The 15,819-nt window shown below is 41.4% G+C and overlaps 1 protein-coding gene across 7 annotated transcripts in view; it reads left to right on the forward strand.

Moving 5' to 3' along the window:
* The window catches only part of RHBDF1 (rhomboid 5 homolog 1), a 1,247,410-nt gene that overhangs the window by 898,440 nt on the left and 333,151 nt on the right, over positions 1-15,819 (forward strand). Inside the window, exon 1 of one of the 7 annotated variants that reach the window (XM_044089453.1) lies at positions 13,693-13,787. The exons of the other annotated variants lie outside the window; for them this stretch is intronic. Within the exon in view, the coding sequence (XP_043945388.1) occupies positions 13,753-13,787 (35 nt within the window). The 5' untranslated portion in view covers positions 13,693-13,752. Of the gene's footprint in view, positions 1-13,692; positions 13,788-15,819 lie in introns of those variants that run through there. 7 annotated transcript variants of the gene reach the window in all.

Here is a 15,819-nt window from a genome sequence, read left to right on the forward strand (position 1 = left end):
TGTGGCGACATGCATGAATGGGCGTTCCTTTGTTGAAGATTGTGCGTTAGGCCTGGCAAGCCAGTACGTAAAAATCTACTGCCAATCATTAGCGGACCGGAGTTCCACTGTGGCGACCCCTAACCGGGAAGAGCCGAAAGAAAGAAAGAAACAAACTACTATGCATTTAGATGGAACAAACTGAAACAGAAGTCAGTTCTCTGTGTCTTCATTTAACCTTGTTTGGTTCACTGACATAGAATGTTTTTTTTTGTTTTTTTGTTTTTTTTTTGAAAGATGTTGCTAGGTCACCTATGTTTTCTTGTGGTACTCACAAGATAGGTGTCAGGCATCATGATGCACCCCTCCCCCTTTTTTTTTGTTGTTTGTTTTTCTAGTCAGTTTTCATATGACTTCAGTCGCAGACCGTACAGCACATTACATTTTCTCTAAACTACCTCTAAAACTGTGACTAACCTGTGAAAACAAAGATGAGGTTCCCAAAACTGCACACACTCTCCTAGATGGATATTTCTAAGCATGTATGATAAGGAATAAGAACTTGTTCTTGGCTGTTTATACCTCTCATTTTGAATCCCTGTATTCTACAAATTTTCACCTTAGCTCATCTGGCATAATTACCGCCAAATCCCCTTCCTCATTTATTGCTGTCAGTGTCCATTTATATACTCCTTCTGTATGTTTTGCTTCCCAGATGCATTACGTTGCTTTCAATTTAAATGTCCATCTAATAAAACAATGTTCACAGCCTTGCTACATCCATGTGTGTGTGTGTAATCATTGTTTCTTAACATTATATCAACAAAAAAACAAACTTATACTTCCAGGCTTTCTGCAAAATCAGTTATAAAAACGTTGAAAAGGACCTGCACAGTACTAACCTCTGTGTAGTTTACTTGCTCTAAGAACTCTGTTTTTTGTTATCCTCTGTGTTCTACCATTGCTACCACCATCAGACCCTTTCAGAAATTAATTTGTAATCTAACATTTTGTGTGGTACTGTTTCATCTGCTTTACTAGACTTTAAATTAAACCTTGTCAATAGGCCATTTTAATTGGCAGAGTGGCTCAGTGGTTAAGGCATGGACTCATAGATCTAGATCCAGTCCTGACCTTTTGACACTATCCAGGTAGAATATGCATGTTCTACTGCTGTCTACATGGTTTCTTTGGGTACTTTCTTACCTTATTCTAAAAAACATGTTTGCTGATAAGCTGCTCTAAACTGTCTGTATCTATATCTGTATCTGAGATCCACTGACATTTCTATTAACCTTTCCCATAAATCAAAAGGTAATTTGTTCCTAAAGAATATAACAGTATTCATGCAAGTCCCTTTCTGTAGACTATCAATATTACAAAGGCTGGAAACTGACCTTATGTACAGGGAAAACAACGGCATAGCTGACAAGCATAGGACCCAAAGCACTATGGCTTCAAAAAACTAAAATTATGCCAGAAAAATTTAAAATATATTAAGTTCTTTTAAGAATGACAGGGTGAATCCTGTCAGGCTGTATTGTTTTGTGAACTTTAGTGCTTGGTGTTTTTAGAACCCTTTAAAAGCAATATAATCATCCACTTATTCTGGGGCAGTTCTTTTTCTTTTTTCTTTTGTCTGCTCCCCACAGGCTTTTGACCAGTGGCTCCTCTACCTGTACCCAGTTATCCTATTTGTGTGGGGGAGGCAGAAGTTTGTAATTCCCGGGCTAGGCAAGAGCCCTATGGCCCATTCATTCCTGCCTGTGAATCCCAATTAACTGTCTATTCCTGGTAAAACTCAGATGGTATGGAGTAGACCTACTTGCTGGTTCGGTGGGGTGGTCATACCCCATACTCACCAGGAGCATCCCCTGCTTTGTCAGCTCTCCGAGCTCCATTATCGCTGTCTCTCAGGGGGAAGTGTGGCTCTGTACACCGTGTTCCATCTTGTTTTACAAGTGCAAATGTAGTCAGCATGGGTTCAGTAGGCACAGATGCCACTTGATGTAACTGTCAGTGCTCCTGTTCGGTGTCATTATGTGTTAAGCCAGATCTGCTTCCCCCCTCCCAAGGATGGGCTGGATGGTAGCAACTCCAATCCCTCCAAGCAAGCTCCTACAGGGAATTTTGAGCAGTGCTTTTGGTTGGATGTGAAAAATATCTCTCCTTTTCTCTCCATGACTACTTTAAAGAAGTATGTTCATTTCCTTTACCTGACCATTCCCCTATCCTTAGCCTTCAGGAATTGCCTTCTTATTCTTAGGAACATGAGTCACCTTCAACTTGAGAAGCAGAGTAAAATAATGTTGTTCACTGTTTAAAATTAACATTGTAAGTGTTAATTGCGGTATGACTGTTTTATTAATACTGACTTAAAGCCACCTAAGATGCCATTTATGAATCTTCACTGTCCTGCAGAATGAATGACATTCCTTATATTGAGACAGTTCATCCTGTAACAGTTCTATTTTATACACATATATTTCTGTCCATTAATTTTGCATGTTATGCAGGTAATTCAGAGCATTCCTATACACCAAATATCTTCTGCATTTCTTATTGTCTTTTTCCTGTTTTAACAATTTCATAATCAGGACTTGTAAGCCTGTACAATCTATGACTGTTCATCACCTTCATTTGTGCATTCCTCACTTAAAGTTATAGTTTTCTTTGTCGTTATATTACTACCATCTTTTATGATAAAAATGACTGTAGTGTCACAGCAAACACACATTACAGGATCTCACTGGTATCTAGTACCTAACAGAAACCCAGAACTAGTTGACATCTGAATATGTAAATATTAATTTTTTGTTAATGTGATCTTAACAGCAAATACTGAGGGGTGTAATAAACTAATGGGAAACGAAGTTGAAATAAGCCTAAACCTCATTTGCCTTAACATTTTCCTGGTGTTGAGTAGCACTATGTGTGATGGGGTCATACGTAAATGGGAGGCAAAATCATGGTTTTGAGAAAGGAAAATTGGGTTTGGCATAGAAATGAACAAAATAGAGCAGCTACTGTTGTGAAAAACACCCTCATGGTGGCACATTCACCTCAAACCCACTTGGTGCTCAACTCTGACTCAATATTCCTCTTGGTATAATTTTGCCCAGTAGCTACAATCCTAGATAGACCCTTGGCCTACTCTAAATTTTAAGTATCAGGATGTTAGTGGCAGATACTGGATTATTGTCTCACTGTTTGTGGCTGCTGCACTGAGCTGTCCTGCTGGCTTGTAGACAGTTACTATGTAGTATTTTCCTGTTGATGTGGTACTGTAGAAATCAGAGGTGTGGTACAAAAAACTACTGTAGTCCTTTTTTAAAGTTAAGACTCCTTTGCTGGCAAGTATTTGGTGCCACATGACAAGCCATGTGATGTTCTTCATGTTTCACTGTTGCAGTCATCACACTTGGGTTATCTGCCTGCAGGTAGCCCTCAGTCGGCCCAAATACCAGAGTCTTGGGATTTCTGCGTCAGATGCTGTCACCTCATCCAAGACGTCAGGGGTATAAAACATGCAGCCGACACCATTACATCAGCTTTTCTTGCCACACAGGAGCCCGAAGCAGAAGCAGTTTGCAAGTGCCGGTCGGCAGCTACCTGAAATTTTTTTTTTCGAGTTTCAAACCCGAAGTCTTCTAAAGCTAAGTACCCCGTTGGGGATCCTTTTTTCTTGCTCTAACCGATGTCAGAAAAAGTTAACAGTTGTCTTGCCTGTGGAAAGCAAATACCTCACAGAGATTTTCATTCTTACTACGTCACCTGTTTAGGCCCAGACCACAACGTCCCTCACTGTTGGTTTTGTGCCTTGTTCAACGCCTGAACTATTCATTAACAGGCTATTTTTGTCTCCAAATTCTTTCGCTCTCATTCTCCGTATTCCGAAATGGCTTCGGTAAGCCATCCGACTACCGATCTTCTGAAAAAATGCAAAGATAAAGACAGACCACATAGGTCCAAAACTGCCGACACTTCTGTTAAGCTAGTTGCCAGTCTGCCAGTACTCAGTGAGGTGCTTTCGCAACCCCTGTTACCTGCTTCTACAGATTCGCAGGCCTCTACTGAGACCCATTCAGAGTCCAGTATGCCGCAAGATGCTTCTTCGATTATGAAACCTGCGGATGTCTCTACCTCAGATGGGTCCGGAGCCGCTGTGCAGGCACCAGCTTCTGAGGATGTATTCAGACCTTCCGATGTTTCTATCAAACCGACTACTTCTTTAATGACCAAATCTACCGAATTTCTCAGGCCTAGAGTTTGCACTATGCCTAGGAAACTGATGACCAAAGCACATTCTCAAGCTCCCATGCCACAGAAACAAATACTTAGAATGGCTGAAGGCCTTATTACTTTCATTCGGGGAAGCTACCCTTCCCCCTCTAAAAGACAAAGAATTGATTTTCCTTCTGATTTTTCAGACCATGAGTCTGATGACTCTGACCCCTGTGATTACCAGGACACACCCTTCCCTACATATGAGGACTCAGATGCAGAGGATTCAATTCCCTCAGCCTCCCCCCAGAGGACCTTTCTTTCAGTGAAACCTTGCATACCCTAAGAGAGCATTTCCGCTGGGAATGCCAGGACTACCCACAGTCCAAAAAGAGACTCAAGGAATTTTTAGACTTGCCTCAGCATAGGCCTCTAGTGATTCCCCCTGTCCTGGATATTGTAGATGATGTCTTCATGGAATCCAGCCTTACCCCTGATACTTTACCACCTGTTCCTAGAAAGCCTGACAGATACTACAGAGTGCCTGACTCTCACAAATTTCTCTCTAAACATCCCACTGCAGATCTAGAGACCATTTCCCAGGGACCTAAAGATATTAAGGCTTCTATAGCCAAAAACCCTACCCCTTCAGACAGGGATTCTAGGGCTCTATACAGATGGGGTAAGAAGGTTTATACCTCTGCAGCTCTTGCCATCAGAGCTTTAAATTGCCAGTTTCACATGTTGAAGTACCAGCAGCATATTATTGATCTAATTAAACATAAAATGTTGTTGATTCCTGATTGTGCAGAAAATAAGGACTTACAAGACTTAATGCCTTCTGCAAACCAAGTTGGTAAACATACTTTGCAGTGTGGTTTTGATGCCTTAGAAGCATTTTGCAGGGATGCTGTCACTGAGTCTGTTCTGAGAAGGCATGCTTGGCTGAAGGAACAAATCTTGCTAGACCACGTCAAGGCAAAATTACTTAATACTTCATTAAACCAAGAATGTTTGTTTGGCTCTAAAGCAGAAGAAGGTCTTAAAAAGATGGAGGAAGAAGTTAAATCCATGCAAACTGTTAAGGATTTCTTACAGGTACAGCCACCTAGATTCAGTAGGCATTGGTCTTCAAAAAACTGGTCCTTTCCAGTCCCTTCCAGACCTTCTCAGTCCAAACCCAGGGGCAACAGACCACAAAGACTACAGTCTCAGGGTATGCACAGATCTAAACCATGGAGTGCTACCACCTCAAAAACTGGGAGTGGTAAGCCACCCCCCTATGGAAAAAGTTCACAATAACGTTTCCTTAATCCTTCCCAGCCATGCCCAAGTACTTGCACCCCTAGGAGGAAAACTCGCCCTGCATGCAAAAAACTGGGAGTATATTACCCAGGACCAATGGGTCTTAAACACTGTATCCCAGGGATACAGATTCTATTTCCACTCTCTGCCAACCCCAAGCAGATTGCCAGACCTTCCTCCAAACCAGTGGACAGAGGCCCAAAAGCAAGTACTTTCTCTTCTCAGTATCAGGGTTATTCAACCTGTACCAACAGAGCAAAGGGGACAGGGTTTCTACTCCAGGCTGCTCCTGGTGCCCAGGAAAGAGAACTCTTGGTGCCCTATTCTGGATCTGTCATCCCTAAACACCTTCCTGGTGGTACCAAAATTCAAAATGCTTACACTCCAGCAGCTCCTTCCTATGCTAGCCAAGGACTCCTGGCTAGTCACCCTAGACTTAAAAGAAGCTTATCTGCACATCCCCATAAGGGAATCTTGCAGGAAATATCTATGTTTCAGGGCAGGCTGTATGCACTATCAGTTTTCTGCACTTCCCTTTGACTTATCTACTGCGCCCAGGGTATTCACAAAGTGCCTGGCTCCAGCCATTGCTTATTGCAGGCAGAGAAATATTCAAATTTACCCATACTTGGACGATTGCCTGATTCAGGCGGACAGTCAGGAATTGCTACTTCAGCACCTGACGTTTGTAAAGAGACTTCTAACTTCTCTGGGGTTATACCATCAATGAAAAGAAATCACATCTGGTACCCAGCCAAAAGATTGTATTCCTGGGAGCAAGCTTGAACACAACTTCCCAGATGGCATTCCTCACTCCAAAAAAACACGTTTATTTGACAACTTATTTCAAACTACTGGCCTCCCAAACCCAGCTATCTGCAAGAAAAGTACTGCAAGCCCAAGGGTTCATGGCCTCATGTATTCTACTGATTCCATAGGCAAGACTGCATATGAGGAAACTTCCGTGGTACTTAAAAAGTCTCTGGTGTCAACATTCCCAGGACCTGGAAACAGTGATTCCTATCATTCCTTGCCTATGGACAGAGTTACTTTGGTGGGCAGAAGCTTGCAACCACAACAAGGGACTCCCTTTCTCACAACCCCCCACCGTCCAAACTCTGACAACAGATGCATCAGATGCATGGGGGGCTCACATGGCAGGCAAATGCATTCAAGGCAAATGGAGCCCAGGACAAATTCACCTGCATATCAATCAAAAAGAAATGTTAGCTGTACAGAATGCACTGACAGCCTTCAAATATCTTATCCTGCCAGGACAACTCCTGATAAAGACAGACAACACCACAGTTATGTAGTACATAAACAAGCAGGGGGGAACTCACTCTTATCCACTATGCAGGTTATCCATGGCTCTGTGGAACACAGCCTTAAGCAACCAAGTGCACCTGCAAGCTCATTTCCTGCCAGTCAAACAAAATTCACTGGCAAACGACTTAAACAGAAATCTAATGGACCCACATGAGTGGAAAGTGGAACCAAACTCATTCAAACTTCTAATACACAGGTGGGGGACACCAGAGGTGGACCTCTTTGTGTCCCCCCAAAACCATCAACTAAACAAATTTTGCACCAGAATTCCCCACAGCCAAGCTTGGAAAGTGGATGCCCTGTCCTTCACATGGGAAAACCTCTCAAGCTATGCCTTTCCCCCTCTGCCCCTCCTTCTAAAAGTACTCCTCAAGATCAAACAGGACAGGCCAAGGACAATCCTTATTGCACTAGACTGGCCACACCAGCACTGGTACCGACTCATATCAGACCCCCTCTCTGCTGTCCCAGCAGGAGGGGCAGATTTTGCATCCTCAGCTGCAAACCTTGAACCTGCCAGCCTGGCTTATTCCCTGAATACATCACCAGCAACCCTCAGCAAACAGATGCTGGATGTTATCCTTGAGGCCAGGAGGCCCAGTACTAGGAAATCCTATTCAGAAAAGTGGAATATATACTGTTCTTGGAGCCAGTCTCAACAGAAGGACACAGTCGTGCCCTCCTTGCCTCAAATCCTACATTACCTAGCAGAGCTGCTCCACAAAGGCCTATCCTTCTCATCAGTTAAGATTCATGCCTCTGCCATCTCAGCTCATTACAATACTGAGCTACCACTCTTCTCTCACCCTCTGATCAATCAGTTCCAGAGAGGAGCTAACAATTTAAGACCCCCAAGGTGAGCTCCCACTCCTGCCTGGGACCTTAACTTTGTACTAGAGAAGCTCATGCTTCCCCCTTTTGAGCCTGCTGCTACAGCAGAGTTAAAATTCCTCTCTTGGAAAACAGCCTTACTGCTAGTCATCACTTCAGCAAGAAGAGTGTCTGAGTTACAGGCCCTTATGGCTGTGGAACCCTTCATTATCTTCCATGCAGACAGGGTTTTCCTCAGGGCTAACCCATCTTTTATGCCCAAGGTGGTATCCAGTGTGGCTTTAAACCAATCCATCCATTTGCCAACCTTTTTTCCTAATCCTCAGAATAAAGGGGAAAGGATCCTGCACTCCTTGGACATGCACAGACAGCACAGGTTTTACCTTGACAGGACTAAACCTTTCAGAAAATCTGACCAGCTGCTAGTCAGCTTTGCTACAGGGGCAGAGGGCAAGACCATTTAGAAACAAACCATTTCTAAATGGACAGCACACTGCATCCATCTCTGCTACAAACACCATGGAAAACCTACCCTATAGGGGATCAGGCCTCATTCCAGTAGGGCTACCTCAACCTCTACAGCTTTTCTCAGGGGAGTCCCTACCAGGGACATCCTGGAAGCTGCAACCTGGAGTTCTGTACACACCTTCACCAAGCATTACCACTTACCTATCTTTTCTAAATCCAAAGCTGGATTTGCCACAGCAGTCTTACAAGGCCTGCTAGCCAGCCCTACTACTTCTTGACTGCCTCCACCCTTCCTCGGCTTTGGGATCAACCCAAGTGTGATGACTGCAACAGTGAAACACAAAGAATATAGTACAGTTGTGTATACTTACCATAAATGTAGATGTTTGAGTGTATTCACTGTTGCAGTCCTGGTTACCCTCCAGCCCCCTGTCTTTCTATACTTTCTACCAAGCCTCTTTTTTGCCCATATTTTATGGAAATTGTATTTACTTTTTACTGGACGTGTTCCACCCATTTGATTGCTTCCTATATTGGGGGCTCCTGACATCTGGGGCAAGAAAAACTGATGTAATGGCATCAGCTGCATGATTTATACCCCTGACGACCTGATGTCATGGATGAGGCATCAGCATCTGACGCAGAAATCCCAAGACTCTGGTATTTGGGACAACTGAGGGCTACCTGCATGCAGATAACCCAAATGTGATGGCTGCAACAGTGAATACACTTGAACATCTACATTTATGGTAAGTGTACACAACTGTAATTTCTAAAACACAGTAGTTGAGTAATCATACACAGGTATGATTTTTGATGCATATAAACATTTTTATGAATAGAAACCTTTCAAGCTTTACAGCCTAGCTCCTAGTTACCAAAGAAGTCTTGCAACATCTCAGTAGCTTTGTACTAAACAATTATTCATGCCAGAATCTTGGTATGAAGTACCCATTCAAAGCAAAACTGATTAGTATGCAGTACTTCCAGAACAGCATAAAGCTTTCGTCCAGTACCTTGGGCAAGTTTTCTACATCTATATTCAAAGTAGGAGTTATGCCAAGAAGTATTTCATTTTTTTAAGCTGCCTTTGAGGGCAGAAACTGAAATATTTCTGCATTCTCTAACTTTGGGTTTGCCTAACTCTGAGAACAGCACTAAATAAGAATTCTAAACTGCTACATTACAAGAATGTAGTCAGCCTAAGATGTGGATTAATTAAAGGACAGCAGGGCACAAGGGCAGATGTCCAGACCTGCTACAGTAGTATAGACTGTAGTAATGAAACGTTAGCTGACAACAAAGCTGTGTTATATCTGTGATTAGATAAAATGTGAAAAGCATGCATGGTGCAAAGCATATTAGGATACAGTAGCTGCAAATACCCGATATGTGTGGTAAATGATTTAGTGGACTTGAATCCGAAATTATAAGTTAAGTTCTGCATCTGAATAAGCATTTGAGCAACGAAGTTTCCATGGTGACTAATTGTAGATCATGTTCTTGCTATTTGGATTATTTGGTAAATGCCAGCCGTTGTTACAGCTGTATTGGAGAAAGTTAACAATGATCACATGCTGTAAATGAATCAATGAGGTGCCGAGAGTTCACTTTCCTAAGTATTTTAGTGCATTAAAAATGTCTTGCTTGTCTACAAGTACATGGCTGTGCCAATTGTCGAGTTCAAATCTGGACTGTTAACTTTGCTGAAAACATGTGAAGTTTATTATTATTATTTATGAATGGGAGTTGGTTGCTTGAGTTTATATTTCAGCTTCTTTTTTGTAGTGTTTCTCTATGAAACATTTGCTCAGTCTTTTCCCTCAACAAATATTTAGCTACTTTTTAGTCTGCTTTGCTCTTTTTCTGGAAGAGTCATCAAAATTTAGTAGTTGTACATGCAAGAAACTTGGTATAAAATGTCTGTGGAGAAAAGTTAAGATATGAGGTGACATAAAACTAGGATTCATGACATGCTGACGCTGGTACTACTACTAACAAGAACAGTAGTAATAATAAGGAAGCAGTAATGCCCCCCCGGGTGTGTGTTACTGTGTAAATAATGCACATCCAGGGGTGTTCTCCCTAGAAGGGCATTATTTACACAGTAACACACACCCGGGGGGGCATTATTGCACTTAGAGAAAAGCAGTTATAGACAGAGCTTATTGTCAGCAGAATTCTATCACTTCATAAAATTGTCATACCAATTGTCAGTAAAATTGCTTTGTTTTATTTACTTATTTTTTTACTATTATAATTTATATTTTTGATGTAAAACAGTTCCTCCAGTGCATGTTTCAAACTTGTTCTAGTATTTATTATTATTCTATATTTTTAGTGTAAAATAGTTCTTCCAGTACATATTTCAAACTTGTTCTACTATATGTAAATGGTGTTGGAGGACGTATTTTGCATCCAGAATATAAGATTTTCAAAGAATTTCCAGATTTTTTCCTCATTTTTCTGATCTGTTACTCATAAAATTTGTGATTTGCTGTCAAATCATTGGGGACTGAAGTCACTAAATAATGACATGCATTTGAGTTTCAGACTTTATTTCCTTCAAAACATGCATGCTAAAACAAATCCTTTTATTCAAGCAACTTTCTAATTTTATGTTTAAAATCTGTTCCTATTTTCGAGCCTTTGTCCCCGCCCTTTATTTTAGGCTTTATCCAGAGTTCTTGAGCTAAGAGGTTGAGAAGTGTGCATACCACTTAATTTTAACTGCTGCTGCTCCCACTGCTTGATATCATGTGCATGTGTCTCTCTCTCTCTCTCTGACACACACTTTTGCTTTCATGCGAAAATATGCTCACACATGCAGACAGAAACACACACATGCACACTTTTCTTTCTTCTTTTTATGTTTATTTTAACTTTGCACTCGCTAAACAGCATAAGTGCAGCCCTTGCTAATTATTTATACCAACTCCAAAATTGCACTACAGTGGGGAAAAGAGCAAATTCCCTGATACCTGCTGTGCTGCGATCTCTGTCAGAACAACTGCACTCTCCTCCTGTCGAACCTCACTGCCAGCATCGTGTATGTGCAAAAGTGACCACTAAATATGTGAGGTGAGTAGTGGCTTCAAGCACTGTCTGAATAGCATTTCTATCTCGTCTTCCATATTCCTCTTCCCTGTTGTGTAAATCAGTGCTGTTAAGATTTTGTGGGTGAGGGTCCCTGCACAGAAAGACAGAATAGCAACATTCCAAAAGGATTCTATTGCAAAAGCAGTTGTGTGGCACCAGCATAAATTTCTTCATATCTAGTCAGTGATGCACTTCTTTCAACAACTGCATTTCCATCTAGTGGACGGCGCAGTGGTTGCATTGTCACCTCACAACAAGAGGTTCTCCAGTTCGATTCTCGGCTGGGGTACCTTCTGTGTCGAGTCTGCATGTCCTCCCTGCGTCCATGTGGGTTTTCTCCAGGTGCTCTGGTTTCCTTCCACGTTACAAAGACATGCATCTGGGCTGTTTCTCCCTGGGCCTCTGCTGAAAATTAGCTTTGTTCCAAGTCGGACTTTCCCGGTAAACAAATGATAAATAAATAGTGATCCTCAAGGCATAAATAATGTAGACATTTCTCTGATTCTGCTTCACACATGAAAAAAGGATAATCCACTAGGAGCACACTCATGTGTACAGGATACTCCTGTGTCATAATACAGGGTTTTTCTTTTATACTTATCGATGGTTCTTTTATGAAGTTTTTACTATTGTTTCCTGTAAAATTCCTTAGACTATCTCAACCCTTAACATCAGAAAGCTTAGCAGACACAGGTCATACCAGTGCATCTAATTGCTATATCCTGTTTTGTTTCAACTTCTCACCTCAGCATTTTTTACCAGTTGTGACCACTAGAAGAAAAGTAGAAAACTATTAGAAAGTAACCCTTACAAAATACTGAATAATAATAATAATAATAATAGTGATAATAGTAAATGCTGGTTGTCCCACATTGTGGTTAAATTTATTTATTATTCTGTGTCCTTGTTGCCAATATTCCTGCCAACTATAAAATTAGCCCCAATCAGACTTAAGCCTGTTTGTTCTTTCGTGCTGTGAATCACCAGGACAGAAGTAAGAGCTGTGCACAGGTACTATCAATCAGGCAGACACAAGACGGTTTATATCCTAACTGAGATCTTGGCAAGAAGGACATATGAAATAGGCCCCTACCCATCCTTGAGCAGGTGAATAGGCATTCCATTATGGTGAGGACTACAGTGCCTTTTCTCTGCACATGCAAAGTCCTGTTCATTCACAGTGAAGGATACTGCAAAAATAGCTTGATGGCTGAACACTTGCCCCGGACCATCCTTCATTGTCATATCCCCACCTTGGTACCCCGAGCCATCTCCCTTCCCCAGGATGGGCAAGCCCACCTTCCTCCAAAGTGTGCTCCAGCAGATGCTAAATGAAACAGATCACCTGGCCATTGCCAGGAGATTATTGCTCTAAGCTATTTCTTTTTGCCTGTCAAAGTGCTGTTTTTTTTTACTTTTTCTATTTTTTTTTATTAGACATCTGCAAACAAAACACAACACTATACTTAAGGATGAAGAAAGGTGTGTCACACTTCAAGCTACTGGAGTCCCTATTCCCCTTTTTCTACAAATGTCACTATATTTTCTTTATTTGTTGATGACACCTGGTGAGTTGCTTACATGAAAATCCTCATACAAAGTATTATTAACTGATGTCTGTTGAGGACCTTTGTGTGCAGTGTAGTTTTGGATTCAGCATAGATGGACAGGCAGGTAATGAAACTTTTCTAACAGAACCATTATCCCAGTAGTAGTTCCTGTGTCTGGTAATAAATGCAAGGAAATAACCTGAGCTGAAGAAGTGAGGTTATGATATGTTGATTACAACTTGCTGTAACATCGATAAATTAACCTTTTCTTACCACTTGCATTTTGTGGGTTACAGTGGCTTACTTTGAATGGAGTAAAAAATGTTTGTAGCTTTTCCTAGTTAGAAGCTGTAGGGCATGTTCTGTTTTATCATCCCTCTTGGAAGGCCATTTCTTTTAGTGCTGAAACAAACAAGTTTGAACAAGCTGACTGACTGTATACACTACAATCATGCAACACTTCACTTTGAAAGACTTAACTGTCAAATCCATCTTGAGGTGGGAGGGTGGGAAGTGGTAGTCCTGGAAGTTTTGGTATGCTTTGTCTGCTAGCCAGCACTTTTGTGTAATACAGATTTATGCATGTGTAAGATAGCTGCATGCTTCAACTAGTTAAGTGACCATACCATCACCACAAGAATTTGTGGCATGCAGTCTAAAAAAAAAACAGGAGGTGTGTGACTGAACCAAATGAGCCCTGCTTTTATTTTTTGTCTTTCATGTTTATAAACTTAAGTGGCAAAAGTTAGCAGTGCTCTAGATTTTTTAAGTGTCTAATACAATTATGATATTTGGAAGTAACATTTTCCCAGCTCGGAAGCAAAGCAGCTTAGAGAAAGACTAGTGAGGATATATCTGTGGTTCAGGAAAACCATGGCAAGCTTTCATTAACAGCAAGAATTGGACCGTTTATTGCGATTTGTGGTTCTTTGCAGCTGTGGATTGACGCTGACACCCTGGAAAACTCATGACCTTTTTAGCTACTTGGGAAATATTGGACAGGTACTACAGTAAATAACTTATGGAAAGGCTTGTGAGATCCTGTGAGCAGTTTTATTCTGTCAGAAGTTTCAGAAAGTCACTACTTCTATAATATGATGCTGCTTTTGATGCCTGGTAATAGTGAATGGCTAAATCATTATACACTTTATTGTGGAGTCTCATTTTAGTCTTATCTGGCATAGTAAAGTGTGGATAATTTGAAATAATTTTAATTTGGTGGTAATATGTTTTTTATCTGTGAAAGCTAGGAGCTGTATTCAGAACAACTATGAATTGCATTTCTAAACACTGCTCACTTAACTAAAACATAATTTTAATTTAGACTGAGATAGTGGTAAATGCTAACTGGAAGTTGAGCATTTAAACGTGTGTGTGTGTGTGTGTGTGTGTGTGTGTGTGTGTGTGTGTGTGTGTGTGTGTGTGTGTGTTGACTTTCAGTGCAATGTCAGTTGTTCATTGCAAACCTTTCTTCTGTAATATCCCTGATCAGCTACAAAAGTGATTACCTGAACTCAGGTGCATCACTTACAAAGGTGAACTGTCAAGTGCACAGGTTAGCCTGATAAAGGTGCAGATGGTGCACACTGCCAAGTGCTACCTATAAGGTTAGTTCATGTTCTATGTCAGAAAGTGCTTCATGCATCACAGTGTAAGAAGCTGAAGCTGTTGCTAGTGACAGAGCACTGTAAGAAGTACACCAAAGGAACTCTGTGTTATTGTAGCATCACTCAGCTGGGCACTCCATGAACTCATTCTAATGTGTCAGGTCAAAATTGCATGACATAGTGCCACATTAAGTTAAATTAATTAACTAATTTTCCCGGGACAGTGACCACAGGATAATTGGAGGAAATCTGATGTTTTGTTGGGATTGCAAAATGGAGCTGCAAAAATATAGCTGACAGACATAGATAAAATTCCTGAAACCTCTCTTTCCCATCTGAGTAAATGGATAAGTCGCTTAACCAACCTGAAGTTCCTGTCTCACCTCATAAAACAGTTTTCTCTAGTGGGATCAGTAAAGACTAAATACTGGACTCCTTCAGGTCAAGGTCCGCATTGTTAATTTTTTTTTCTTTCATTCTTCTCTTGTTCGAGTAAATGGGCTGATCCATATTAGCCCTTTTCAGCAAAGAGCCAAGCCATGGGCTTCAATTTGTTTGTGTCTTTCGGCTTTTCCCGGTTAGGGGTCGCCACAGCGGAACTCCGGTCTGCTAATGATTGGTAGTTGATTTTTACGTGCAAATATCCTTAAATCCAGGTCTCTTCTCCTCCCTCCCCGTTTCAAAGCAGTCAGTTACCACAAATGCCCTGGACTTTGTTTGAGGAGCAGTTTAGGAAGGATAAAAGTGCAGAGAATGTGGAGATCAAGGGCAGAGACACACACACACACACACACACACACACACACACACACACACACACACACACACACACACACACACACACACACACACACACACACACACACACACACACACAAATATGAAAGAGATACTCAACTTTCTGAATCATCTTTGGCCCTTGGGACATCTTCATAATGTTACAGATAATACCACAGCCATGTCGTACATCAGCAAAAAAAGGGGGTACCAGGTCATACCCCCTTTTCAGACTAGCTATGTTAACTTGGGATATAGCTTCACAGCACAGTCTCACTCTGCAGACATCGTACATTCCATTAGAGCAAAATTATGAGATAAAAAATGTGCAGGATAAGGACAGACCCTCACAAATTGAAACTAGATTGGGGGTCTTCCAAGATTTGATTCATCTCTGGGGAGTTCCTCTCTTAGACCTATTTGACTCCTCTCTGGACAATCAGCTGGCAAGTTTCTGTTCCAGGATTCCATGCAAGAAGGCCTGGAAAATAGATGCATTTTCTTTTCTTTGGATAGGAATGTTCCTGTATGCTTTTCCACTTTTTCCAGTGACATCCGGCATACATATAAAAGATTCAGATGGAATCCCCCAAGATCATTGAGGTGCTGCCTTCTGGCTCAGGCAACAGTGGCTCTCCCTTCTTTTGGAG

Source organism: Protopterus annectens, chromosome 12.part0, assembly GCF_019279795.1.
Source record: "Protopterus annectens isolate FY-2018-M chromosome 12.part0, PAN1.0, whole genome shotgun sequence".
Taxonomy (NCBI): domain Eukaryota; kingdom Metazoa; phylum Chordata; order Ceratodontiformes; family Protopteridae; genus Protopterus; species Protopterus annectens.